Below are 25,475 nucleotides of genomic sequence, written 5' to 3' on the forward strand. Positions count from 1 at the left end.
AAAAATTTCGTCGAATATGTTTATTAACAGGAAAATCATGGTTATTTGGGTAATTTTTACGATTTAAAGCGTTAATACAGCTCAAATTTTAGGCATAACGTAATGAGCCATAGGTTTTTTAAAAACCGTATGGAACGCAGCTGCAGCAGTTTTTCTATAGGTCCTATAGGGAGACTGTCAAGTGTTACTGGCAGCTACGTTCGAAATTTATATTAACATCTTGAAATAGGTAGCAAAATTAATCTTTATTTTTTCACTTATCCATCGTCATCAACTAGACTCGATCGCGCTCTTGCTGAAAATTCATATAGAAAAGGAAAAATCATCTTTACCTTTGAAAAAATGGGGGAATGATAGTTTCGCCACAAACACCACAGACTCATGACCTCTCGATTTGCTTTTCATATGGTTTTTCGTGTGACTAATTCGGGAGCTACATGGACACTTTCGCACGGTACCTCGTACCCGCAGTTGCGACAAATCGGGCGTCGCAAAATGATCATTGATCGGGCGCGGAGGCGGGAGCTCGCGCTCGGCAGCCATTTGCATTCGTCGCCATCGGAGGCGACGGCGACGGCGGCGGCGTCGGCGGGCCGGATCAAAGCACGCCTGCCTCTGAAGGCCCGCCACTACGGAGCTTAATTCGATTTCCGGGCTTCGCAGGAATCCGGGGCTCGGTAGCTCGGGGCGCTATACGGGTTGGGGGCGCAATACCGAGAGATTTAATTGGTCATTTATTTCGTAATGGGGATTTTTTGTGTATTGAAATCATGCAAATTTCCCCACAAAAGGAGCGGCGCCACATTTTCGTCTGACCAGCGTTATTTTTACAGCAAATCTTTTGGAAGTCGACCCCGTGACACTTACCATAAACTTCCAATAAAACTAAACACTATTATCGGCCCAAGGGGACCTATCTGCCCTCAATTATTTCCGAAATCCACCTTTCAAACCCGGGTTATCTCATAACAGCCCACCCATCAAAATCAGCCCTGACAACTCATTTTCGAAGACCTGTCCTAATTAAAACCCGTAAAATTGGCCCGCTATTTCCTGGGGGGGTGCAGGTGGATTCCAAAACACCCTGCACCCATACAACATGTTTTCGTGTTTATAAATACAATCCATCGAGGAGTACAACATTCTAACTCGATGGTCCGGTGGTGCCCTCAAGGTATCTGTTATCTTTTGGCAGTAGTTCTGGTTTCATAAATTAGTAGACTTAGTGGGTCCTCTGGCGAAATTGCATGTTACCCGAGCACCTTGCTTTGTCTTGAATTATTCATCAGCGCGGCCCTTTAGGTCGTGGGCAGGTAGTGAGGAAACACCTGTTTCACATGTTAGATATCAGGCAGCGAGACAAAATTATTTTCAAAAAATGTGTCCCCTTACATCACTTATTGCAACATCTGCCATCTTTCGACCACATGAGACCGGCCGTCTCTGCTTTTTATCTCGAATATGGGGAATTTTAAGTGTTTCCCTTGAATCCCTTTAAGAACCTTCAGAAGTTAACACTTCTGGGGTTAACGCGTTTTCAGTCTCTTTCAAAAAATTCTCACGCACGTTGTTCATATCACACGTTTGGAAATTGTACGAGGACCCATCAACAATGCGAGCCAATTGCAGGTCTGGCGAAGCCCAAGAGAGAGCTGCTTTGCCGTGCTTTACGGTGACGTCTCCCTGTATTCACATATCATTTCGAGCACATCGTCTGCTTGAGAGCTTTTAGGATATCTGGCGAGATAATGATAGGCCACTTCAGGGGTTTGACACTTCAAACCTTAAAAGTCATCAAGTAGCCATAATTTTCCAGCTGATAAACGGTTTTGACGAAAATTATTATTTTAAGAGGGTACGTGTTCGGGAGATAAGTGCGTGTGTATTTAGAATGTGTTGAGAAATCGTACGTTTCTAAACAGCATTGTCTCATTTTCTATTTTATTATTTTGACTTTTAACGATTTTTGCATTAGAATAGTGGTCTCAATAGTGCAAATTTCGAACGTAGCTGGCCACAACAATTGACGGCTGCTCCATGCTGACAATGTTAAATATCTCGCAACTGCGATCCAGCTTCCAAAAAGCATTAGCCGCCCTGATTCGGGCGCAACTACTCTATGCCTCATAAAAACATTATCAGGGGCGCTGTGTAAATTCTCAACAGGGACAAGAAAACTGCTAAAACGTTCTTACTTCCATTGCAGTCGAAGCATATATCACCGATTTTTCTACTCTGACACTATACGCGGGCTCTTCAACGTTTCCTCCAAGGTACCTGTGGTGCATGCCCTTGAAGAATGAGAATAAACAACTTGCTGTTTATATGCCATGGAAAGCATGATTCATCAGATCGATGATATATGAAGCATTCCGCAGTTCCAGGCAGCAGATAAGAGATCGCCGAAGAGGTGCGTATTATTTAAAATTCCCAATCACTGGGATATCTCGTGGCAAGAGATGAGTGAGCATCGACGCTACAGTACCATAAGAGTGGTACTGGGAAAATTCTGCAATGTCCTCCTCAAATCCATCCATCCTAATTATCGACGCATCTCCAGGCATTTTGTAGCTTTCCCTTCCCAGCTGCTGGGGATTCTCACTGGTCAGCACCCCCAGTGCTGTTGCTCAGTTCAACATGATTTCCCCACAGGCGTAACTACCATTTCTGATGAGTAATACCATGTTACCTGGCACAGTGATAACATCCAAAAATTCCACGCGTCTCAGCTGGCCGATATCGACATAGCTGAAACCAGGGCAGCTTGCATTTTGCTAATTAAACGCCATAAGCCAGACCCGAGCATTATTATTATTAACACGAAAACTAACATCGGCCTAATCCAGAAAACCCACAGAACGGTTTAATTATCTAGAAAACAAACTGGTATAAATCAGAGAGATACCCAAATATCCCTCCGAAGCCCTTTTATCTCTGGCACCATCTGTCTGGACAGGAATTGGCAATTTGGGCCGCGTTTACACCGAATTAACGACGATTAGCTTTCGCTTTTAATTAGTACTGTCGTTTGTCAGCTAATTTCCTAGATTTCATCGAATTGATGACGGAAACTGGGATTAGGGCACCGTCATCTGGCATATTGGATTTCTCCTGTTTGACTTACTGTTTGTTGAATTTGGGCTTAGAAAAACAAGTCCAAAAAGGATCGTTTAGCCAAAATGAAATTTCAACAAATGTCACGTGAAAATTGAGTGTGAAATGCAACGGTGCTTTGAGGCTGAATGTCATGTGAAATTGGCCCGAGTGGATCAAATATAGCGCATGCTCTGAACTCGAACTAAAACAATGCATTTCACATATAAATGTGGCGTGAATTGCGGCCGCCTGCGGAGATTCGAATTTCATATGAAATCGAGCTAATCCGAAGACACAAAGTGTGCACAATATGAAATTGAAATTCAGGCGATGAACCTCACTAACTCCCCTCTTACAGCGAAATGGCAGCGTCGTACAATACCTCCGAAGGATTCCTCAGGCCACCCATGGACTCATGAATCCCCCCCCCCCCCCCCTCCCGTCCTCATTGACCACATTCATTTTCATCGTGCTCAGGGTTTTTTGAAGGGCTCTTGGAGCGGCACTGTTCTCCTGGAGGAATGATGAATTCTGACATCGTTCTGACATCTCCGGAGGTTTCGTGCAGAAAGCGGATGTTTAGATGGGGGTTTCTCAGGAAGGTGAGGATATTGTTGAGTGGTGAGTTTGTTTGATGAGGATTTAAAATGAACTATAAAAAAGCTGTGAAAGTAACTGCACTGGCAACCCTTTTACCAGTTATTTTAGCTGCAAAAAACCTATTCAGACCTGTTCTCTCTTTAAAAACGCACGGCCGTTGAAACGCTTTTAAAAGGGTGATTTATGTACTCTCCAAACCGTGTTTTATCTGGGCAAGGGCTCGAATCCCAGGCGATAACATATTTCTACGGAAGAATGTGGATAAGAGCTCTATAGGGCCATGTGTTTAACTTCATTTCCAAAGGCAAAAAAAGTCAAAGGTGTGAAGCAATAACGTCTCTTTTCAGTCGTTTCGACTGCGAGAAATGATTTTCATATATCCAACGCCCATAAAAGCGTCCATAATTCAGGCCGAGCTATTAAGTCAATAAGCTTTAAATCTGGAATAAACGCAGTCCTCGCGGCTAAAGGTCACAGTCGTGTAGAAATAAACGGTCACTAAATTAAAATGTGTTTATTTTTATGAGACCAGTTACTGTTTTTAGTGGCCTGAATTATTGGAATGACTTCCGACAAGGTTGGCACTAAAAACTTCTCGAGTGGTTAAGAAATGCACACATAAAATGACTATTTGTTTTAATTGCCTCGGTATTAGATTACCATTAAAAAACGCATCAAAATGGACCCTTTTTTGGTACTTTTCCCATCAGGAGCGCCATAGAATGAGAACAATTTGAAAGAATTCCATCATTTAACAGCAGCTTTACACGACCAATTTCATAGCATAATCTGATTTAAAGGCGCGACTAATCGGTCTTTAGGGTGGAACGGTTTTAGAAAGGCACTGTTTTGACTTTGTGACTGATGTTGATACAAACTGGTACAAGAGAGCCGTCACGGATGTCAACAGAAGCGCGTGGAAGAAAGCTCGTAAAAAGTTGGACATTCTCTTGAAGTCGTAAATGCACAAACGCCCAGAAATCTCCGTTGTAGGGCCCAAGGTTTCCTAAAAGTTTTGGGTTCAGAATACAGACGATATATCGGGTGGATCAAAACATTTTTGTTAAACCTTTATGAAGTTATAGGAGCATTATCTGAGAAAGTTATCAAAGTTGTTAAATCTTTCAACAAATTTCTCAGAATTGTCTAAGAAAATAACAATTTTTTTAGTTGTCAAAATTCTTTTAAAAAATTATGAAAAACTCACTCTATCTCTTATTCACAACTCGTCTCTATGCTCCAAAAAACCTTTTCTGGGCCGCCCTATATTATATATATATATCTATATAATGTTTTCTTGAGCAATTATTAGGTTTTATGATCTCTAATATCTACCTACCTAAGATGCCATCAGGGCGCATCTTTTTCAGTAAGATTGTAAAATTTGATGGTTGCGACAATGGGGCTCTTTACCTAGGTTATTTACAATGTTTTAAAAAACACTGCTGTAGTAAAGTTCGGCATTTTAGGTTGTATTAAAGACCCTACTGTGTCGGTAGTTTGGTCTTATTTTAGCTTGGAACCATCTCAATTTGGTTCCACATTTGACCATAGATCCCCAGCAATTATCTAATTATGTAATGAAATTTTTATTTTTTGGGGGGAATTCCATCTATTCTCAGTTGGTTTTAGATGAGAATGTTGTGCAATTCCTCCGCACTGTTCCCAGTTAAAGCTAGCTGAGAAGAACTGAAGGGTTTAGTACTTATTTGTTAAGTGAAAGTGGATTGGCCAGGTATAGATTGTTCTTCTATTCGTCCTCGTCCACCAGCGATGTACTGCATTGCCCATAACTTGCGCGAATTCCGAGGGTTAAACGACGAGTTCTTCCTTTAAACATATTCTGATACGACCCTGATTTTTTTCTCGTAAAAAATTGATAATTATCAGGTTTCAACGTCCCGATCAGAGACGAACTGCGTTTCTCCCAGTCTTCAGGAATTCCTACATCCTTTATTGATAAGCGACGGGGTTTTCCTTAGCGTTTTGCCCCCATAACTTTTTGACCCTCGACGTGAAGTGCGCCCAGCCGCCCCTGTTTTCATCCTGTTACATGCAAAATGAGGCAGAAGTAAGAAAAGGAAAAATCAGAACCGTCCGGAAAAACTGTCTTAAGGGCGAAAGACCCGTCCAAAAATTGAAACCAGCCCCTCACAGAACACCACACCCCGGTTTTTTTCTCTAGACGTGTTTTTATTGATTTCTAGTGAAATTTCCCACAAGAATCTCCGAGTCGCTCTAAGAAAATTTCGGGAGGGGGCTGAGAATAATAGCGAAAAATCACCAAATCACGGGTTTTTAACGCTCCAAACATCCTCCAATACTCTCTAATTTTAATTCAGCCTCCTTAATAACGGACAAAACGGTCCTTAACCAGATAAGCATCACATTTTTAACCCACCCTGAAGGATGCTCAACCCAAAACCACCCCCTCATCCATCCACGCACTCGACAACGCTGTAACATGCAACCCATAAATTAAGTTATTATACCCTCTGTTACCCCCTATTAAAATCCGCTTAATAAAAGTGGAAAATTACCCCTGGGGAAACTGAGAGGATATGCATCAGCTCAAACCCTCCGGTAAGCACCTGAGGTATTTTGTGTGTTATTTATCTGAAATTTGACTTCCCTTGCCCCTGGCAGCTTGTATCCTGATCTGGGAGGGCCGAGGTATGGGGGCTGCACATGGGAGTTTAAATGAGATGTTACTCGAGTGGTACTTTGTAAGGGTCGTGTGTGGGCCAGTGAGGAGCGCCATTGCATGGAAAACCGTGAGGAATGCCGTTAGGCAGCTGGACCGTCCACATGGAAAGACGCACCAAAATGCCTTTGGGGAATAGCAAATTTACCGCAAATCCCTTATTTAGAAGTGGATCTCTTGGGATGCCCAGTTGGCCTGCAGCTTGGTGGGTCGCAGTGAATGCTCAACTGGCACCTCCACCATCTTCAATTTGGCGGTCTCCCTCTCCAATCTTCGCATCCTTTCGATTGAAACATTTTTATTTCCATGAACAAATCTTCCTTTTTGCACTGTGGCATGCACTAGAGAGACTTTCTAGCCTTTCCTAGCCGTTCTCAAGGGCTCTTGGCGAAGCATTGAGTGAATTTTACGTCATCAGTTTGCACGTGCAAACAAGCTTAGCAGCCGTATACTGTTACCCAATTAACAAAGATATTTGACCCTGGAATTGCTGGAATCCATGTCCTTTTAAAAGATTATAAGGGTAGTTTGCAATACCTATCAATAAATCAAATTCACTCTAATTTCACAACCCCTTTCCTTCTAGATGTTAGCAACTCTTGTCAAGGATAGTAAAGCAGCCTTTGTTGCATCCTAAAATTGGAGCATTTCTTTTGTACGGTTTTTCTTTGAAGTCGTGTTATTCAAGTTTGCGATCGTTTTATGCAAGACAGACAAACAGCTGATGGAAGATGAAAAGCGTTTTAGGGTGGTCATTTAGGGGCAATAGACTACGAATCGAATGGTGCAGAACACGCCGAATTCTCACAATCTCCGGGAGAAATTTTGCTCAAACAAATTTAAGCTTATTTCGGTTTTATTGGGGATAAAAATTTCGTTGAAAGGCACCCGATTGTGCCAGTGATTTTATTTTTAACCCACGTGCCCGTTAATTCGTTGAAAAAGATGGTTTTAGATTTGAGGATAGACCAATATCAGCCGAAACGCCGGCGAGGTTCGGGCACCAGCCCAAAAACTTAGGAGTTACCTCAAATTATAATCTTCATTTCTTTCTTGCTGGCGCCATCTGCACAACTTTCCGTCAACTAAAAGTGGGCAGAAATAATCTATGCCCGTGGCGCCATCTACCATCCAATAGATGGACTCACCGCTGCAGTCGCCATCAGAATACCAGCCCCTGCAGTGGGCCTGATTAGGCAAAAGGCAGCTCCATCTCTCAGCAAGGAAAACAATATATGCCAAAAACCCTTTCTTTAAGGTCACTTCTTTCAGGTTTCTCCTTTGCACGTCTGTAGCTCGCTCCATGAAAAATTTGCCCAAATCATGTAATGAGAGAATTCGAAGTAAAAGAACGGGGCTACATAAGAGTGCCTCCCTGAATTTTGTATTTTACGTGGCAATGAAGCTGCACGCCTCCAACGTTGATTTAAATTATTGCCAAATTTTTCCATAAGGAACTGTAGATACTCATATGTGGGAGGAGGCGAATTGGTCAGTAGCTTTGCGAATAAAGGTGATCTTATCCTGGCTTCAGGAACAGGAACAGTCTAAGTTCCAAGGCAGAGGCGGCCTTGATAACTCTGGTTCCTTGGGCGAAATTTTTGATCACCGTCCTCTATCCCAAGAAAAATCGCCGATAAAGAAAGTCTGGCACCCATCCTAGTCTATCGCCCTGAGCCGTAGCCCAACCTAGCTCTCCCATAAGGCCGGTATTGGTCCCAGGGTCCCTATTCATGACAATTTCCTCGGAACTTGTTTTCTGATCTGGTCGCCTCCTACCTGAGGTGTGTGAGAACTTCGTTGATTGCCTGCCTTATGATTTCTTCTCTCTGGACTCTCCTTAGGTCTTCAACATACGCAGCATGTGTGTAGTGTGTTGCCTACGTCTTCCTCTTCTTCGGAGATATGCTACTTGGTATTTCCAGAATTATTTCCCAAGTAGTCAGCAAGGGCCTCAGCTTTATTCCCAATTCTGCACATAATTCTCCACTTGATACTTATCGAATTATCTCCCCAATAGCCACAACTATACGTTACAAACCTACGTTTTAGGCAGGTGTGAATCGATCAATTCTTCCCTTCACCAGGGGCATGTTTTCGGTGAGCAGGTGCCTTTGTTCAGCTCCTTCTGCAGTTTTCAGTCACTAATAACGAGTTTAGAGGGAAAATTGCCGGTTCAAATGGCAGTCGATGGTAGCTCGATAAGTCATCATATCAGTTCCAACAGGTCGGCTCCCATATGGAGCAAGACCGTATAAGCAGAAGCCTCTATGAGTATAAACGTAACGTAAATTGACTGCAACCTTTGATTGTGCCTTTAATGGACACTAATTACTGTGTATGTCGGCTATCATGATAAACATTTGCATTAAGGTTTGATCGCAAATAGGTCAAGCGGTAACGGAAACCGATGACTAGAGGTGTTGACTACATTGTTCCGCAATTACTTCTCGGTAAATGTGCAAATTGATCGATTCGGATTCAAGTGCAGCGGGCACGCCCTTTCTACGGTAGCAGCCGGTACTGAGTAGTACGATTTTTCAATGTATTAGTCATTTTCATCAAACCGTGAGTGCATAGGTAAAAAGGTAAAGAGCATACCAAAATTCCACATAAGGGCAGCTGGGATTTATCGAAACATGTTCGGTAAACAGACGTGACTTCTGCAAATTGGCGTTATTGCTAGGGGGCGACTGCTGATTATTACCTCCCCTGGTGCTGATTAAATTTTATAGCAAACTCGCAATGAGCTTTTCTTTTGGGGAGAAATCCGCACAGAAACAGCAATTCTACCCATGTGCGTTCACCTTGGCGCAGTCATGAATGTGTAATTCGATTAAAAGTGAAACGCAAGAACGTTCAGTGCAGGTAATCAATAAGCTGTGGACGATGACAGAATTATTAGTAACGAATTTGCATATAATCGTTGTTGTTATTAGTCATTTCTCGCGCTTCAAGGGTTGCTGTGAAGCACAAGGCAAACTTGAGTTTGTCAGCAAACACCTGAAGACCTTCATTAACGGTATCGCTTAGGAGCGGCCAGAAATGTTTTCAGAAGCGGTATCAAAAGAGGGATTTCGAACGTAGCTGGCAGAAACAATAGACTGCTCTGTATGCTGGCAATGCAACAACTTTGGCAACTGCGTTCGAAATTTATTTTAGGCGATTATTTCTTAATAAACTTTATTTGAAAAAAAATCACAAAAATTGTATTTTTATATAAAAATGAAACAGATAAAGTAATTCTAACAAGATTGTTACACCTTAAACTAAAAATTTCTTCGGAGATCTTTTGAAATCATAATTGTGATTTTTCCTAATTATTAACCTAAAATACGCTAAACCGGAACTACCAACTTACTCTAAAGTACAAAAAAAGCGAAAAACTTAAAAAATGTACTCAACAACTGTCGGTTATAATGCGCAGTTGTCTTAAGTACGTGTACAACCAATAACTAATGTGTAGTAAAGTATTGCAAAATGTCATAAATTAAAGCATAATAACATGGGAAAATGTTATCTACAACGCGTTTACACGATTAATCTTAATAATAACAGCCAATTGCGCTATTTGTTCGTGTGTACGACATCTAGAAAAGCGATTTACGTACGTTAAACACATAATTGACACCCTAAAACTATGAAGTTTGTACAGAATCATTGCGAGTGACGGTCCCTTTGAATAATAACGGAAAAAAAAAAATTTACAAACTTACTTAAATTACAGAGCAATGTGAGGAACATTTACATGCATCAAAAACTAAAAATTAAAGTTTTACACCCTTAACAAACCCACGTGAAACTACAGTTTTACGAGGAATTTACACGATTTCTTTCAGTCCTTAACCCTAAACCTAAGTGATGGATAATCACAATAAATCAACATTAAAGTCCCCAGCAGCAACCACGAAAACAAAAATTTACACCTCCACCCTTAACTCCTCACAAACACCTCCTATCGGCCCATAATATCCGCAATGGTAAACCCGGTTTTCTTCGGTGGCGGCCGCGGGGGCGCCGCACCTCCACCTCCGCTACTCTCACCTTTTTTCATGCTCAAATCACTGGGGGTACTATTAGGGGACACCTGTCCCTGTTTCGAACTCCCTGGCATACACATCATCCCCCCGGCGAAGGAACCATCAGGGGGTTTGCAGGGCTGCATTGGTAAGCTCAAATTCTGGTGATACATGCGCAGGGTCATCGGGGGGCTCAGCGGCCTGGAATACGTGGAGGGGGTGCGAGGACGGGGCGACCCAATGGGAGGGCGCATGAAGGAAGGGGAACAACTCGGACGGTCCTGGTCAAAGGCGCGCTTCCGGAAAGCTCCCAGGAAAGAGGGTTCCAGAGGCTTATGGTTGCTGGTGATGGTGCTGGGCTTTGGTAAGAGGTCTCTGCGGATTTGAAGCTGAGGCATTTGTGGCGGGGGAGACGGGCGGACTGGCATCTAAGTAATGAGAAATATATACTATTTTTAATAGCAGTCGTGGCTTAGATTACCTCTTGATCCAACTCGCTGAGGACATCTGGGCAATCCTCCTGCCCAGGATCGATTTCTGGATCGTCCTCATCATCTTCATCATCGTCAATTTCATGTCTATAATCCAGTTTTTCCATTGAGGGCCTCATAGTGTAGGGCGAGGTGCTGGATCGAGGTTCATGACAATGAGTGCGTTCTGGAGTGGGAGAGCACACTCTTATCGATCCATCATCTCTGGAATCCTGTGAGGGAGATCTGAAAGACGAAATCTTGTAATCGCAAGGCTTTGACTCGAAACTGCTCATTTACCTCGGTCTTGGGGACATCCTCTCCTGTTCTCCCTCCTCAAGTCCCTCCGGAGGAACATCTCCAACTGCGTGAGTGAGGGCATGCCTTCTCAAGTCGCAATTCCTCCTGAAAACTTTTCCACAACTATTGCACTCATAGGGTTTGTGGTCGGTGTGAGTGAGGAGGTGAGTCTTCAAGTTGGAACGTTGATTGAAGGAGCGTGAACACACCTGGCATTTGTGAGGGGATTCCTCCATATGGAGGATTTTGTGAACGGCCAGCGTTCGGGATTGGCAGAAGCCTTTGCCGCATTCCGTACATTTGAATGGTTTCTCTTTGGAGTGGATGTATCTGAAGCAAAATATGAGATAAATGAGTACAATGAAGAATCATTGAGAATTGTTTGGAAGTTCAGTTTTTAATAAGGCAATTGGGATTTCGGGCAGTAAATGCGCCATTTCTTGCTCATTGAATTTGTGATGGATCAAATGGATATACCTATGACATAGTGTCGCCTAAGTGGAAAATGTGCAGGTGTGAAATACAGTCCAAGTAGAAAACCGGATATTAGACTTCAGCAAGGGCGTGTTGGACAATACATCAACACCATTTTTTGAGGGATTACGCTCGTTTGAGCCATTGTATAACGAAAAATTGGAGAAATTACAACTCCTCATGCAACCGTCATTCGCTGTTCTGTCAAGAACTTACTTGACAAAATGGTGAATAGACAAGTAATTAACTCGACAGAATGGTGAATAAAGATTTTCAGCTACTTAGATCACTTTAACCTTCTATTAAATTCTATGGGTAATAATACATTCAAAGTCACGAAAGCTCTTTACACGTCTTAAACCACTTAACGTCATGGACGCGGTCCAAACCAGCCTTTTACAGCTCTTCTGCCGGCCACAAAAAACCAATAAAATTCTAAAAGCATTTTTGACGGTTTCTCGAGGTGTTGGAAGTAACGTCTCCCGGTCATTACGTCCATTAATACGGACCCGAAACCCTGATCTGATAGCACCGTCATGCCAAATAAAACGTTCACCCAAAACTCGTTCGAATATGGTAAAGCATTTTCGATTAATGACGATGGTCCAGTTATAAAAAATATCGCTTCGCGAAGAAACTGCAGAATGAAATAGAGAGTTGGTGGTCATTTGCATAAGATTCTTTTGTAGGTCTCATTGGTGCATTAGCAAAAAGTGCCATTTCACGCGTTTTGTCCACATTCCAAAGATAATGTAGAAAATACGTTTATATAAGGAAACATGGCCGTTGTGGCGGGCATTAATAGTGCAAGCGATGGTGGCTCTCTTCGTCTTCGAGAAGAAACCGCTCTTCTTGAGCGCACTAACCTTGAATTGCGTTCAAAGACCGCTCGACGATCAGCGAAAGGGGCACGCATTCCTAAAGCTGCAACTCTCTTCTAGATCTAAGTAGGGAAAAAACGCGCATCTGGAGCTTGAACTTTCATGAGAATAAATTCATCAAAAGCACAGTGACTCCTGCTAAGAAACCCCTTAAAAATGGGGCTTCTCACCAAGTTGCAGCATCAAGAATACACTCCCAGAGAATAGTGGTCTTCAACGAAGGATCGCACCTGTTCGAAAGCAACAGAGACGGTTATCTTTTATCTTCGTCGAAGCGAGACAGAAATAGATCAGTCGCGTGCGCCCAAGAGAGATAACTGATGGTTATGGTCGGGGCCTTGCATATCTTCAGCACTTTTTTTGAAGATTTTCCTTGACAAACGTGTTCAACCTCTCTTGCTTTGGCTGAAAAGTAAACTGCTGTAAGAGTTATTTAGAGGAATTCTTGTACCTAATGCCTGCCCTGCAAAATGAAGAAACAAGAGATGGAAGATAGGGAAGAAATATGTTATATTTTTTTAATTAACGGCTTCAGATAGGCCTCGATTGGCCGGATAGCGATGCTGATATTGCAAGTTTTTATCTCTTTTCGAAATTAATTGTCAGCCAGTAATGGGATTGATATTGAATGTGGAATGGCCGCGAGATTGGATTTTACGATGTGCCATTAAAACGTACATTCAATCGAGTTTCCTCTTAATTAAATCCACAGTTAGCAACAAGTTTCCACTGGAGCATGCTAACATGAGGCCTACTGCAGTGGCAGGAAGCTAATTTCCGAAACACACGGTAAAACACACACGCATATCACGCTCCTGTGAGTTCTGTTAATTGTATGATAATCATCCTCGTTTGGTAATTTATTTTTTCGCTCCGTCAGGTAAAGAAGTGTAATTCGTTTAAAAAATGAGGTTTCGTCGTTCAACACGTTGTTTACACGATATGAAGGTACATTTTGTAGTCTTACAAGCTATTAATTTCCAAGCATTTGCGTGATGATAGGTCTGGATGTCATTTTAATTGGTCTAATCAATTTAATGGATCCAGTTTTAACCGGAAAAAATCCTTGAAGCTTTTAGGGAAAATCATCACAATTTCCTCAAAATAAATTTCGACCATTGGAGAAACGACACTTGTTTTGGCCATCAAAATTTGTATTTGCCATCACTGCTGTGTAGTTGGGGCATCGGCGGATGTCAAATGCCGTACAGTCAATATAGCACTACGTGTTCGATTCGAGAAACAAGTTACTGGGAAAATGGTGGTCGAGCATAAACTTGATCTTATTAATTTTACTATAACTCGTTGATGGAGAGAATGAAATTTTTACCGTGTAAAAAAAGATTTTTACGCCGAGAGCCGCAAAAGCATGATTATTGGTAGTGTTGAACCACTGTAACAATGACACGTATAGTCCTTGCTGTTTTATTTATGGTTGTCATGGAGATGAATGACAAACGAAACGTCATCGTCGATTGTTTTTCTCGAAGTAGACCTTAAACTTCGCGTCATCGTCAGTGTTTTTGACGTTTTTCGAGTGGTTCAGCGCGATTTATAACCTTAAAATGCTCGTGCGTTATCAAAGTGAGCTAAAATTAGCTGAAATAGTGTTTATTCAGAAGTCTAGGGCTCCAATGGACTTTTAGTAAGTGCTTGCATGCACTAAATTTAATCTTTGTCCAGGAAATCTCAATTTTAAAGCCTGCGGTCGTTTGAGACTCAAGGGCACCTTACGAGAGTGGTTGATTGAACGCTATTTCGCCACTGATATGGCAAATTTCTTTGCCTCTTACAGGGGCGAGGGCTTGCTGTGTTTTTGACACCATTCATACGAGTTTAACAACAATTTTCTGTGGAAAATCGTATCTCGGAAAACCGGCGTCTGTGCGCTCATCTGACTGAACTTTCAGTTGGAGAGCACGTAGCGGATTATGTGCCACCTTCTCGCACTCACGCCAGGGCCGTATAGGGCGTCCTGGTTCGAACCAAAGGACCTTTCTCCTGACGTCGCAAATGTCCGGAACGCCGGCCTGAAAACCTTAACCAGAGTACCAGTGACAAATTAACCGTCTTGCAGGAAACGGACAAGAGCCTCTATCTCCACGCACTACGTACAATTTAAATGAAACAGGTTCGAGGTAATGGATCTCAGCTCTCGAGACAATAAATCAAGCGGCTTATCTCGAGAACGCATCCTTTGGTTAGGAAATACGTCTGCATATAATTAGTCCACTGATAGCAGCGTTGGTACGGGTAACCAGATCATATCTCGCCTCTATTGTTCGGAAATGTGTCTTATTATAATCCCCAGTTGTCCTTTATTAATCACCACATAAAACATGATCCATAGCGTTTGGCCCGAACCTCGCGTGTCTCAGCCTCATCGGAATACCTCTGAGGTTCTTTATGCTCGATGGAAAAAACATTTATATTTTTTCTGCCTAATTATACTTCCAAATCAGCTCGTTTATGCATGCAACCGGCGATGATGCAGTTTATCGTGCGAACTGCAGTGGCCTCCTCAGGAACGATTCTCAGGAAATCTGGTCGAGATCGTTGTCTCAGGTTTCAATCAAACGTCCCCTCATTGGGGACGCTCGCTGGGGAAGAAAGTTCGAGCCTGATAGACGTTTAGTTGATTTTCCGGTTCCCGATTTACGATGAGCGCAAACAGGCAAATCGCCACGGCTAATTGGCATGGGAATCAACTGAGTCCTAATGAGGTGATAAAGAAGGTAGACGGCTTAATTAAGGGTAATGAGTATCTGCAGCATCTCGAGTGCTCGGACGTCTCTGGGGCCTCCTGCCATGGAGCCGTTTTCCGGTGAGTGCGGCTTTTTCACATTCAAAACGTTCTATTTACCCAACTCCCACTTTCCAAGCCTTTGTATACGCAAGAGTGTTGACCTCTCCTCCAGGTGTAACAATAATTGTGCTCGGCCATTACTTCATATTTGGTTTGAATGTTTAAATAGGCTTTCTCTCCTTGCGTGGGCTCAGTCGAACACAGCCGTATTTTTCCTTTCTGCTTATTACGAGCGACTGTTGTTCGGGTCAATCTTTTCGCTCGACCATAGGCCCCAATTTCAAGTAGCTCTAATTAGCGACGATTATATGGGCGAACTTTTACACCTCGCCGAGTGGCTTAATGAGAATCTTACGCATCATTATCTCTCGTGGCTCCTAGACCAGCCTTTCAGCTGTCCCTCAACATCAGATCGGGAATCGAAGATTTCAACGTTGATGAGAGGAGGTGAGCGGTTGGGGTCACAAAATTCAAATGCGTCCCTGAAATGTGTAGGTACTGCTGCAAGAGCAGGAATTTTATCGTCCGGAATCAGTCGTGCGTCAAAAAGGAACTGGTCGAGCGACTTAGCTGATAGTCGCTTAGATATCTGTTTCCATCGGTTTCTGGTACAGGTATTCTCTCTTCAGTTAAAAGCAATTAACAGAGCCTGCTTAATAGCCGAAGACACGAACGTTGCCCGAGCGAGGGTCTTTTTTGCTCGTGCTCTGCCCGATCAATTAGCCAAATATCTCCCCTCCCCCACTAATCCCCCTTACCGCGGAAATGATCTCCTTGTTAACGTTGCCGGGGCATTGATATGTGGATCCTAGTGTTGTATTAGAATTAATACAGCAAGACTTAAAGCAGCCAGTCCCGATGTAATCTCCTCGAGCCTGCTCCGGTTGTAAGTCTGCGGAATGCGGCCCCGCGATTATCTCCGAGGATTACACTCCAGGAATATTAATTTGGTATTGCCCCATACGGGATTATTATCACCATCAATAGTGAACTCAGGGAATTCGCGTTTGGTTGCTATGAGGTGCAAACAGAAGTAGGTCGCTTCGGTTTTTGCTAATTCATCGGGGAAAAAAATTAAATTGCAATTAAATAAATCACGTTTCGCTCCTTTTAGGTCGGACAGGCACGATTTATGCGCCCAATCGCCATGAAAACGAGTCTGACTGCGTTTTGCAATAACAATATCATTCGGGTTTTCAATGTAATAACCTCCATGTAGTCACAGCTACTGATGTAATTTGAATGCAGAGAGATTTGGTGCGAGATTGAGGCCTTAACGAGGCCCAAATTCTCGACCTTGAAAGTGGTCAATTCGGCTCGAAATGCATGTGCAAAGGCCGATGTGGTGCAGGTAAATTTTGCAAAAATGTCAAAAAACTGAGAAAAATTCCCTTAAAATAGTTAAAAATGATTTTTTTCCCCAAACATTGCCAGAAAATTCGTGCACCAACGGCGGTTCGCATTGTTGCGCGGGGTGTGAATTTCATTGATTTATCTTTTGCGATTTCTGTAGTCATTTAATTTGACGTTTTCGTACGAAATTCGAGCTCCTAAATCGAAAAAACTCCTCGCATGGACTACAATGTGTAAAAATAAAGCGTTGCGAATGTTTTCTGCTGAAATCCCGGTGAGTTTGCGATATATTACTATAAGTAAAATCATCTGAGACCGCCCTATCTCGTCCGCCACATATCGTTTGGTCTTCGCTCCTCTTACGAAGCTTTCGCTTGCTTCACATATGCATACAGGGTATCTTGAAAAGTGGTCTTTGTCGGCACACTCGTTTGCGGTACACATTCAGGAGTAGGTACCACCGCGGTGTGCAACACTTAAATTTTTTACGATTGTAAACAATTTACGGTTGACTTAATAAAGGGGCATTAACAATAGCGTTCGGGTAATAAAACGGCGATTTGTGCCGTTACTTTATGGCCATTAGAATTGAATTACTGCCTCAATAAGTCGTTTTGACTGTGCGCGGCGCACTGTGTGAAGCTGCATACAGATAGCAACATTTTCATCCGTAATTAGTTTTTTATTGGCATCGGAGAAAAAAAGGGGGCAATTACCGACAGCATTCCGTCTTCTTCGTCATTAAAAAGGAAAATAAAGAAATTCTTCTCTAGTCACGTAGTAGAGCAAAAGGCGTCCCATCCGAACCCGTGGCGAATGCTGCTCCAGTACCATCAAAAACCTGTTCTCGGGCAGCGAGAGAGTCTGTTGACTTCGTGTGGTGGTACTGCCTCGCCGCCATTAAATTAAAAAATAACAAACCCAGAGACTGATTTAATTTCGTGCTGGCCTCAAAACTGTTTGACACCCCTGTGCGGATAAACTGCTATATGTGGCGTGGCGGTTCCCACGACATATTTTTCAAATAGTAATAATACATTTGGTCAATTACCAGTCTGCCGAGCGTATAAACTAGCCGGAAGGCGTCACGATGAATTTTGATTTGGCCGCAACATAATCTGCCGTACATTCGCTAATTTCGGATTGTAATTATCCGCGCTACAATTTTGAAATTAGGCTCGATTATTAGGGGCTGCGGCGCCTTCGCCTTTTTGTCCAAAAACCCCCTCCTCGGATGAGTCGAATTTCGATGGGTTGGCTCGTGGGATTTTTTTGGTTCTGACTTATTTGAACACTAACGAACCATCAACACTCTCAGAACAATATCAATTTTATTGTATTTGCGAGTCTTGCAGGATTCTTACCTTGAAAATTCTATTGCATCTGAAATCTGTTCTAAATTGCACCTCCGACCGTAAAATCCGCTAATGAGCTTATTTATTTTATGGCCGCAGAGATTAGGTAGGTACTGAAAATTTCTAATATACTTTAGCCGTTTTTGTGGATCAAGTTTCTGGTCATATAAGCCACAAAAAGGAGACGGTCTGCGGTCGGTACTACATAATTACTCTTCTGGCCTCGACGAGGCAGGCCTTCCTTATGAATTTTTTGCCGATAATTTTCTAAAATTTACATGCGGAACCCTATAATTACACTCGAAAACCAATTGAGTTTTTTAGATACAGTTTTTGCCAATCGTGGGAATTATTGTTCCACGCTTCAGTTATAACCCCGCGCCATTGTGGAGAAAAAACACCCCAACAATATAATTAATATAGATTAGAGTTAAAGCCCGAGAAAGTATTAATCAAGCGACCGGACAATGGTGCCCACAGACCTTAGAGCCCTTGACAGGTCCACTATGTTTTTTCTTTCCACTCGTTTGGGTATTTTTGTCAGGTAATACTGCCCAGTGGTGTAGATAGCGATTTCTCAGCAGCCATTTCAGCCACCACCTTCAAACTTAGAGTGCGCCTCTGCTTTAGGTTCAGACGCCCACAATGAGCTAGGGACTTAAGAAGGAACACTTGGCATTCAAACAGCTCTTTAGATCCCTATCTTAGAACCATTTCTACCATTTTACCAGGCGAGACAAAGGGTCAATGCAGGTCCGAAATTGAATTTTCTTCTATCTCAGTTTCGGTCGTTTTCTCCAAGTTAGTAATGTGAAAATGTGGGTCTGATTATGACGAAATAGTTTAAATCCGAGCAATAATTTGGTTCGCGTTAATGTATTACCCATGGGTGGTCCGCAGCAATGGAATTGTATTCTTTGTGTTTTTGTGTGGAGGTGGAGTAATTTAATTATGGTCGCTTGTTTGTCCTACAAGAACCGCGGCTTGGACGAATGGGAACTTTACAGAATTTGGGCTATAAAAGCACGATAATTTGCGCAATCTCAATGGATGTTTTAATTAAATTTGAGGGAGCCTCAAATGTAATCTCTACCTCAAACCAGAAATTACCTCTCCCTCTTCGACACACAACATCGACTTAATACAGGCCCCAAAAATGTCTTATATCATCGTCATTATCTCGCTTTCAATATAAAAAAGGCTAATGGAATGCTTTAATCCGTTGATAAATACCGGACGGGGTCTTTTTATTGAAGATTTTAATAATATAATTTATAATGGGATCAGGCCGATTGTCAAGAGAACTGGTTGGGGACCATTTATTCTCGAATTAAGTCGCGCCGCATTAAGAAAATAAGTCTTATGAATAGCCTCTTTTTTGTTTCCACTCGTTTTCTCCCATGTCATCCTCGCTACACCTCATATTACCGAAATCATGCGTGCAATTAACTAACTCACCTATGATCCCTCAAGTGATCCTGCCTCCTGAAAGCCTTTCCGCAAATATCACAGCTGTACGGTCTTTCGTCAGTATGAGTCCTCTCGTGAATCAACAAATTGTAGCTCTTTGTGAACTGCCTGTTGCAGAACTTGCAGATGAACTGCTTCTTGGGCCTGGAGGCTCTTCCGGGAGCCCTCAACAGCCGGCGGTCCAAGTGCGCGTGTATTTGAGGGGGGCCTAAATACCGCAAAAGCGTTCTGTTTATGCAAAAAGATCCAGAACCAAAAAAGAGGGCCAACATGTGGCACTGCATACGAGTGACGAGCCTCATGAAGGTACAAAGACTTGGCGTTTCTCACCTGGTGGAAATAGGGCTCCTCCTCCCGGAAACGTAAAACTCCCGGCATTTGCAGGACTGGTGGGTAGAAATCCTGGATAGCCGTGAGGCTGTTGCCCCCCGGGGGTTTCTAGCATCCCTCCGGGAGGTCCAGCCCGGGGCGGCAGCATGAGGGCGGCTGCGTGGGCGGCTGCCACGCAGGCTGCCTCCTCGCGCAGCTGCAACTCTTTGCGTTTGTCCGCCATCATGGCCATTAAATCAAAGGAGGTGGATTTGCGACCACCTAGAACAACATGGGAAGTTTAACATAAAAAATGCATAGTTTTGTCATGGGAAAGATGTTGCTTTTTCTCAAGAAAATACATGGTGAAATGCAATTTTGAGTATCTCTAATCATAATCAATACATTACGAAAAGCCTGAGCGTAGGTACCTTCAACATTCTTATTTCCCTCGGCATTTCGCTCCCGATTTTCCAACCCCAAGAGCGGATGGATGTCCCCAGGGTACAGCATCGGATGCGGCATGTTCCTAGAGGGAACCACCGGGACGAAAGCCGAAGTTTCTCTGTGGTGGCTCATAGAGGGAGCCAGTGGCACCTAAAAAGGGAACAGAACACCTAGTAGCACCAAAGAAATAGTCGGAGTTTCCGTCTATAAGATTGTACACCATTGGGTTTACGCAATACGACACTTACTTGATGATGATAAGGAATTTGTCCTTCATATCGGCTCCCCGAAGAGGACCTATTTGAGCTCCCGGGCGAGGGCAATGGAAAATCCCTCCTGGACAAGGCCAATGGCCTGTCCTCGGCTGGCGAGGCAGCTGCAGTTTCTGGCATTTTAACCTGCAATCAATAGTTATACTAAATTCTTCAGGGAAACGTAATAATAATCTCTCTAACGCAATTATCATGGTAATGAACGGCTCTTTCGCGGCGCTGGTAGGCAATAAATAACTAATTGCGATTAATCTCAGACAAACGCTTTATTCATGACCGGTTCAAATCTCGGAACTTCTTGCATATGCATAGAATCGATTCGGATTATCGCGATTTGCATACATATTGAAATTATGGTGGTTTTGTTGGTAATTAGACACGTTGCATACGTCCGGAAAATTCCTCTACAAAGATAAGGCATGTTGATGCGCTCAAATTTCGCATTATCGCTTTTTATCGGCCAGAAGAGCGCTTTTTGGAATTATCAGGTAGAGAAAATATATTCGGTACTCAGCCTAGTTCTAGTGGTTTTGGAGGTGCAGTGCCTCGATGGAAGCGTTCGCTGAAATCTTGAATGGTGCCTTTTTGAGTAGGACGCTCGACACATTTTTGAATATTTATGAACTGTAATTTACAGGGAAGATTATCTAAGTCGAACGGTCGCGTTGGGTTAGGTGTAGAGGCGGAAGTAATGGCTCGAAACAACGCCAAACAGCAGTTCTAGGCGGAAGCGGGGCGAACCGGGGAGGTTTTCGTGGGGGATACACCACAAGGTCTCCTCTTCTGCATACAGAAAAATGGTTGTGGGCCAGATTAATATACCAGAGGAAAGGAAAGATGAAATTTACGGACTTGCAATATACAGGGTGTAACATATCGCCGTGGAAATACTGGGGGGGGGGGGCGTTAGTACTCTGCGAAATAGTAAAAAAAAGATAATAGCCCCATGGTCAAAAACGCGCCATTTTCGATATACAGAGTGGCAAAGTTTCACACTTTTTCTCAAATATTGCATTTTTCTCACGTATGCCTTGAGTTAAATTTTTGAAATTTCATGCACCTATTTCAATTAGGACCCTCTGTGCCAAAATGTCAAAATGGTGGGCAGCCAATGCAAAATGTTATGGTTTTTTAAGTTGTGCACTATTTTTTGTTTTGTACCTTCTTTTGGAACGCCCAGCATGAATTCTGATGCAAAATTTAAGTTCCTTCTTGAATCCTTTAGCTTTTTGTTCTTTCGCAGTACTTTCGCATCTTTCACCGCTTCGGAGGAAGAAGGGACAACAATCATCTCGCTCAGTTATCAGCTAAGTGAAGCTGAATCGCCGGCCTATTTCAGTGTGGAGGTGAGTAAAACAACCTGTATATTTCGAATGGTTCCCGGACCAGTTCACGGAGAATATTTAGGCTTTAGCCGTAAATATCTCGGGGAACCAATTCAACTTATCAGCGACTCTTCGCCAAAGCGTATCCCGTCTTTCTGGAGCCAATTTCGATTAAAAAAGCCTCATTACCCATTAGCATTATATGAAATATTAATAAGCGGTTAACGATAAAATCGCACGGACCGATTCAATTGAAGTAATTACGTAATGAGAATTTTGGTCACGTCTCCGCTAAGCGTAATACGAAGAAAAGCTGTAAAGCCAAAAACTATAAACAAAATAGGATTAGTCGGAATTGTATTATGGCACGACATGATTTGCAGGATTTATTTGTCGGTTTCCAATGTAAATTTGCGGTTTTTCTGATGTGTTCTATTTGGGTTCGAGGGAGTGCCCGATCACTTCTTTATAAGTCCTGCTTGACGAATTTGTCACCACCGGGAGAAAATAAACTTATCGCTAAGTAATTTGGCAGTAAAGCTGAGGTGGCGGCACCTTTTGATGAGACCCACGTGCTAGCAAGCAACGTACAGAAAAAAATTATGGTATATGACCCCATAAATGCGCTTTTATTGCCCGTTTAGCGATTGCCTTTCAGGACTAGCTGAGTGTAACTCAGAGGCTGAGGCTTTGGCTTTGCACGAGTTGCAGTCTTCATAGGCAAATTTGAATATTCCGCAATAGATAATCGGCATTGTACACCCAAGGAGCCGATGGTAGCCACCTAAATATGTTAATCAACTTTATATTCAAATTAGAACCGTACACGACGACATTATAATATCTGAAGTGGAATGGTTCTACCTCCGCTGTTCGCTGAGGCTGAACTCTTTGGCCTCGCTTGAAAGAACGCTCCGTATAGGTAGATACGCTCGATTTCATGCAAAAAAGTCAGCAAAAGAAAGCCTCATCAACGCCAATTTGATTGACTTCATCGGATTGAGTGCCTGGTGCTCTGTATCGCCCAAATCGCTAGAGCTACGACCTCCTACGAGAGAGATCCGCCCAATAACTTATCCTTCACAGAAATTCAAATGTGCCCGCGTTTACCTGCCCATCTTAACCACCTTTTAAGCTCTTTATTGTCCTTAAAGCCCCCTTATATTCAGGCACAAGCAAATCAAACACCCTTACGGGTCGTACGCAAGAGCTCCCAAACCTTTCAAAGCACTAAAAGACCTAATTGACTTCAGTTGCATCACAGCCTGCAATAATCCCAATATTTTGTTTGTTTTCCGCATCTGGTAGCTTATTTCCGACTGTTAAGGCTCCACCAGGGCCATATAACTCGTCTTGCGTAGTCATAAAAAGAGCAAACAGGCCTGAATTTGAGGCTCATAGATGTACGTTTTTGTGCCTACGTGAAGTCGTCAGATGATGAAGTGGAACGTGAATAATATGCGCAGGTTTCCTGGACGATCGCCCGGTGGTGTTTCGCTTTCAGGACAAAAGTGTCGCACTTCGTGTCCTGAATTGCATTTTGACCATACGCCCATATTTGATAACTCGCATGTAGCACGCTAATAACTGGACAGGGGATTAGATTCGGGGCAAGCAGGTTCATCTGGAGACGTGGCTATGAGGACGTACTAAAGTGATTTAAAATAAAAACATGATTTATCAGGCCGTTGCGCTTCAAAGATGTCAGGTGCGATTTAACTTTAACTCATTTAAATGGATTTAAATTGATTTAAACCGTAAACGGTGGGTCAAACGAGTCTTGCTTTGCGCCGTTCTAGGGGCACTGATTTATTGAGCGGCTGTGTACACAAGAGACATCCTGGACAATGAATTCCTGCTGACGATTCAAATCGTCGTTCAGATTTAAATTTAACCTGATTTAAATGATTTCTCTCCTTGATGCGACTTAACAAAGGTGAAGGAAGTGCCCACATATTAAGTTTTCGGTCAATCTTGCCGTTCCATGGGTGTTATCTTGCAGATAAACCGTGCATAGGAGTGTCGCAACTGGCAAAAATGGTCGATAAATTCAAATGAGGCGTCATGACACACGAGAATATATGAGCCACAGGAAGCTATTAAACAGTAGTGTGTTTATTCGACATCTAACTGTAAATCGACTTCTGGTTCGATGTTTTGCATAAGCACGTGGGCGCAAAACATCAAAATATCGATAAAGGCTTGCAAATTGCTTCACACACATGTCTAACTGTGAGAGAATGGCCAATAACTGGACTTTCACGAGAGGAATTTTTATCCTCTTTTTTTTCGTGCTTACCACGATTTTCACTGCCTCACACCATGCCTGCGATAATCAAAAACTGGGTATATCTGTCAAAGAAGTAATAAGTACGTTTGCTTAGCAGCCATTTTTTCCGCGGTTTGCTTGCACAAAAACGACCAAAGGTATGTCTTGAGCAAACACATCAAATGGATATTTCTTTTTCGAAGAACCCATCGGCAAACACGGTACCATAATAGATATGTTAACAATGGATGCCTCGGTACACACACGCTCGAAATTACCTTTTACCTGAAGAATCGGAAGTATTAGCCCGAGTGGTACCCTCGGATGCGAGTTTTGTTAAGCTAGAAGACTGGAGGAAAGCGAGAAAGGACTACTAAAATACGTTGATTTTTTCTTGCTCCGCTTTCTAACGTATGAAGACTCACCTTATAGCACGAACGTCACACAGATCCTCATTCCTCAGTAATGATTACTACCAAAAAGAAACCAAAACAGTACCATTGAACTAAGACGCACTAAGGGAAACCCCCCTTTAAACCGAGCATAATTTGCGTCCCAAAAGGATAAAAACCGATTTACCAAGGCTACTGTGCAACACAATAGGGCGCAAGGGGTGCCACCACCGCACGAAGGGACGAAAGTCCAGTTCAGGTAGTTTATAGTAGCAACAAAGATGGAACAAAACGCGTACACTTGCTTCGAGTAATACTTGGCGCAGACTGAGGAGCGAGAGGTATCCGATGGTGGTACCGCGGTACCTCTCGGCCTCCCATGTGTTCGCGGCCGGAATTTTGGAAAAAAATGCAAGCTTTGCAGCAATCGGTTATACATTAATTCTTTTCGCGTCTCGCAGCATTTTTCGTTCATTTGATTTTATTTGTTATTGCTAGGTGGTACTTGGAATTGGGTGAGGCACGCCTCTGCTTTTACGAGATTAACTTGTCATTTGCTTCTCGGTATGATCCTAATTTTCCAGTTTCAGTGCTGCCAAATTTGGATTTTTAAATACACACAGCAACCAGGGATGTACCAATCTTGAGTGCTAAACGAGAACTTACTTCCTTGATGTTTTTATTAGCCCCTTTTGGTGCGTCCCTGATTTTTTCATATAAATTCAATTATCCTATCTCAATATCAGTGATCTTTTCTTCGAATTTCTACGAAGTTCCAATTTTTTAAATGATTAGCGAGAGCAGTTCACCATTTCAATATTTTACCTCTTTGGTACTACATTATTTTTTTACAAAATTAAAAATCATGAGCTTTCAACTTGCAAGAAAATAATCAGTGGAGTATTGTAATGTTTATTTATTTTGTTCGCGGTT

At 42.7% G+C, this 25,475-nt stretch overlaps 1 protein-coding gene across 2 annotated transcripts; it reads right to left on the reverse strand.

Moving 5' to 3' along the window:
• Positions 1–9,577: 9,577 nt before the first annotated feature.
• On the reverse strand, positions 9,578–24,922 carry bowl (brother of odd with entrails limited). Of its 2 annotated transcripts, none has more exons than XM_066393364.1 (8): positions 24,576–24,922; positions 20,533–20,682; positions 20,269–20,434; positions 19,859–20,119; positions 19,517–19,736; positions 11,190–11,519; positions 10,901–11,135; positions 9,578–10,847 (listed from the first exon to the last, which is right to left on the reverse strand). In XM_066393364.1, exons 2-8 carry the CDS (start codon positions 20,674–20,676, stop codon positions 10,356–10,358), a joined length of 1,848 nt encoding a protein of 615 aa, XP_066249461.1. In that variant the 5' UTR covers positions 20,677–20,682; positions 24,576–24,922; the 3' UTR covers positions 9,578–10,355. The 2 variants fall into 2 exon arrangements, with proteins under 2 accessions (XP_066249461.1, XP_066249453.1); XM_066393356.1 differs by lacking the exon at positions 24,576–24,922 and adding an exon at positions 24,429–24,523.
• Between the last annotated feature and the right edge of the window lie 553 nt (positions 24,923–25,475).

The sequence above is a fragment of the Euwallacea similis genome, chromosome 1, assembly GCF_039881205.1.
Source record: "Euwallacea similis isolate ESF13 chromosome 1, ESF131.1, whole genome shotgun sequence".
NCBI classification, from domain to species: Eukaryota; Metazoa; Arthropoda; class Insecta; order Coleoptera; family Curculionidae; genus Euwallacea; species Euwallacea similis.

Excerpts from the sequence above, each read along its gene's own strand:
- bowl (XM_066393364.1), bottom strand. The coding sequence starts at position 20,676 with ATGCCAGAAACTGCAGCTGCCTCGCCAGCCGAGGACAGGCCATTGGCC. Across the intron at positions 20,120-20,268 it reads GGGAAATAAGAATGTTGAAG|GTGGTCGCAAATCCACCTCC; the intron begins GTACCTACGCTC and ends ATGTTGTTCTAG. Across the intron at positions 10,848-10,900 it reads TCAGCGAGTTGGATCAAGAG|ATGCCAGTCCGCCCGTCTCC; the intron begins GTAATCTAAGCC and ends CTCATTACTTAG.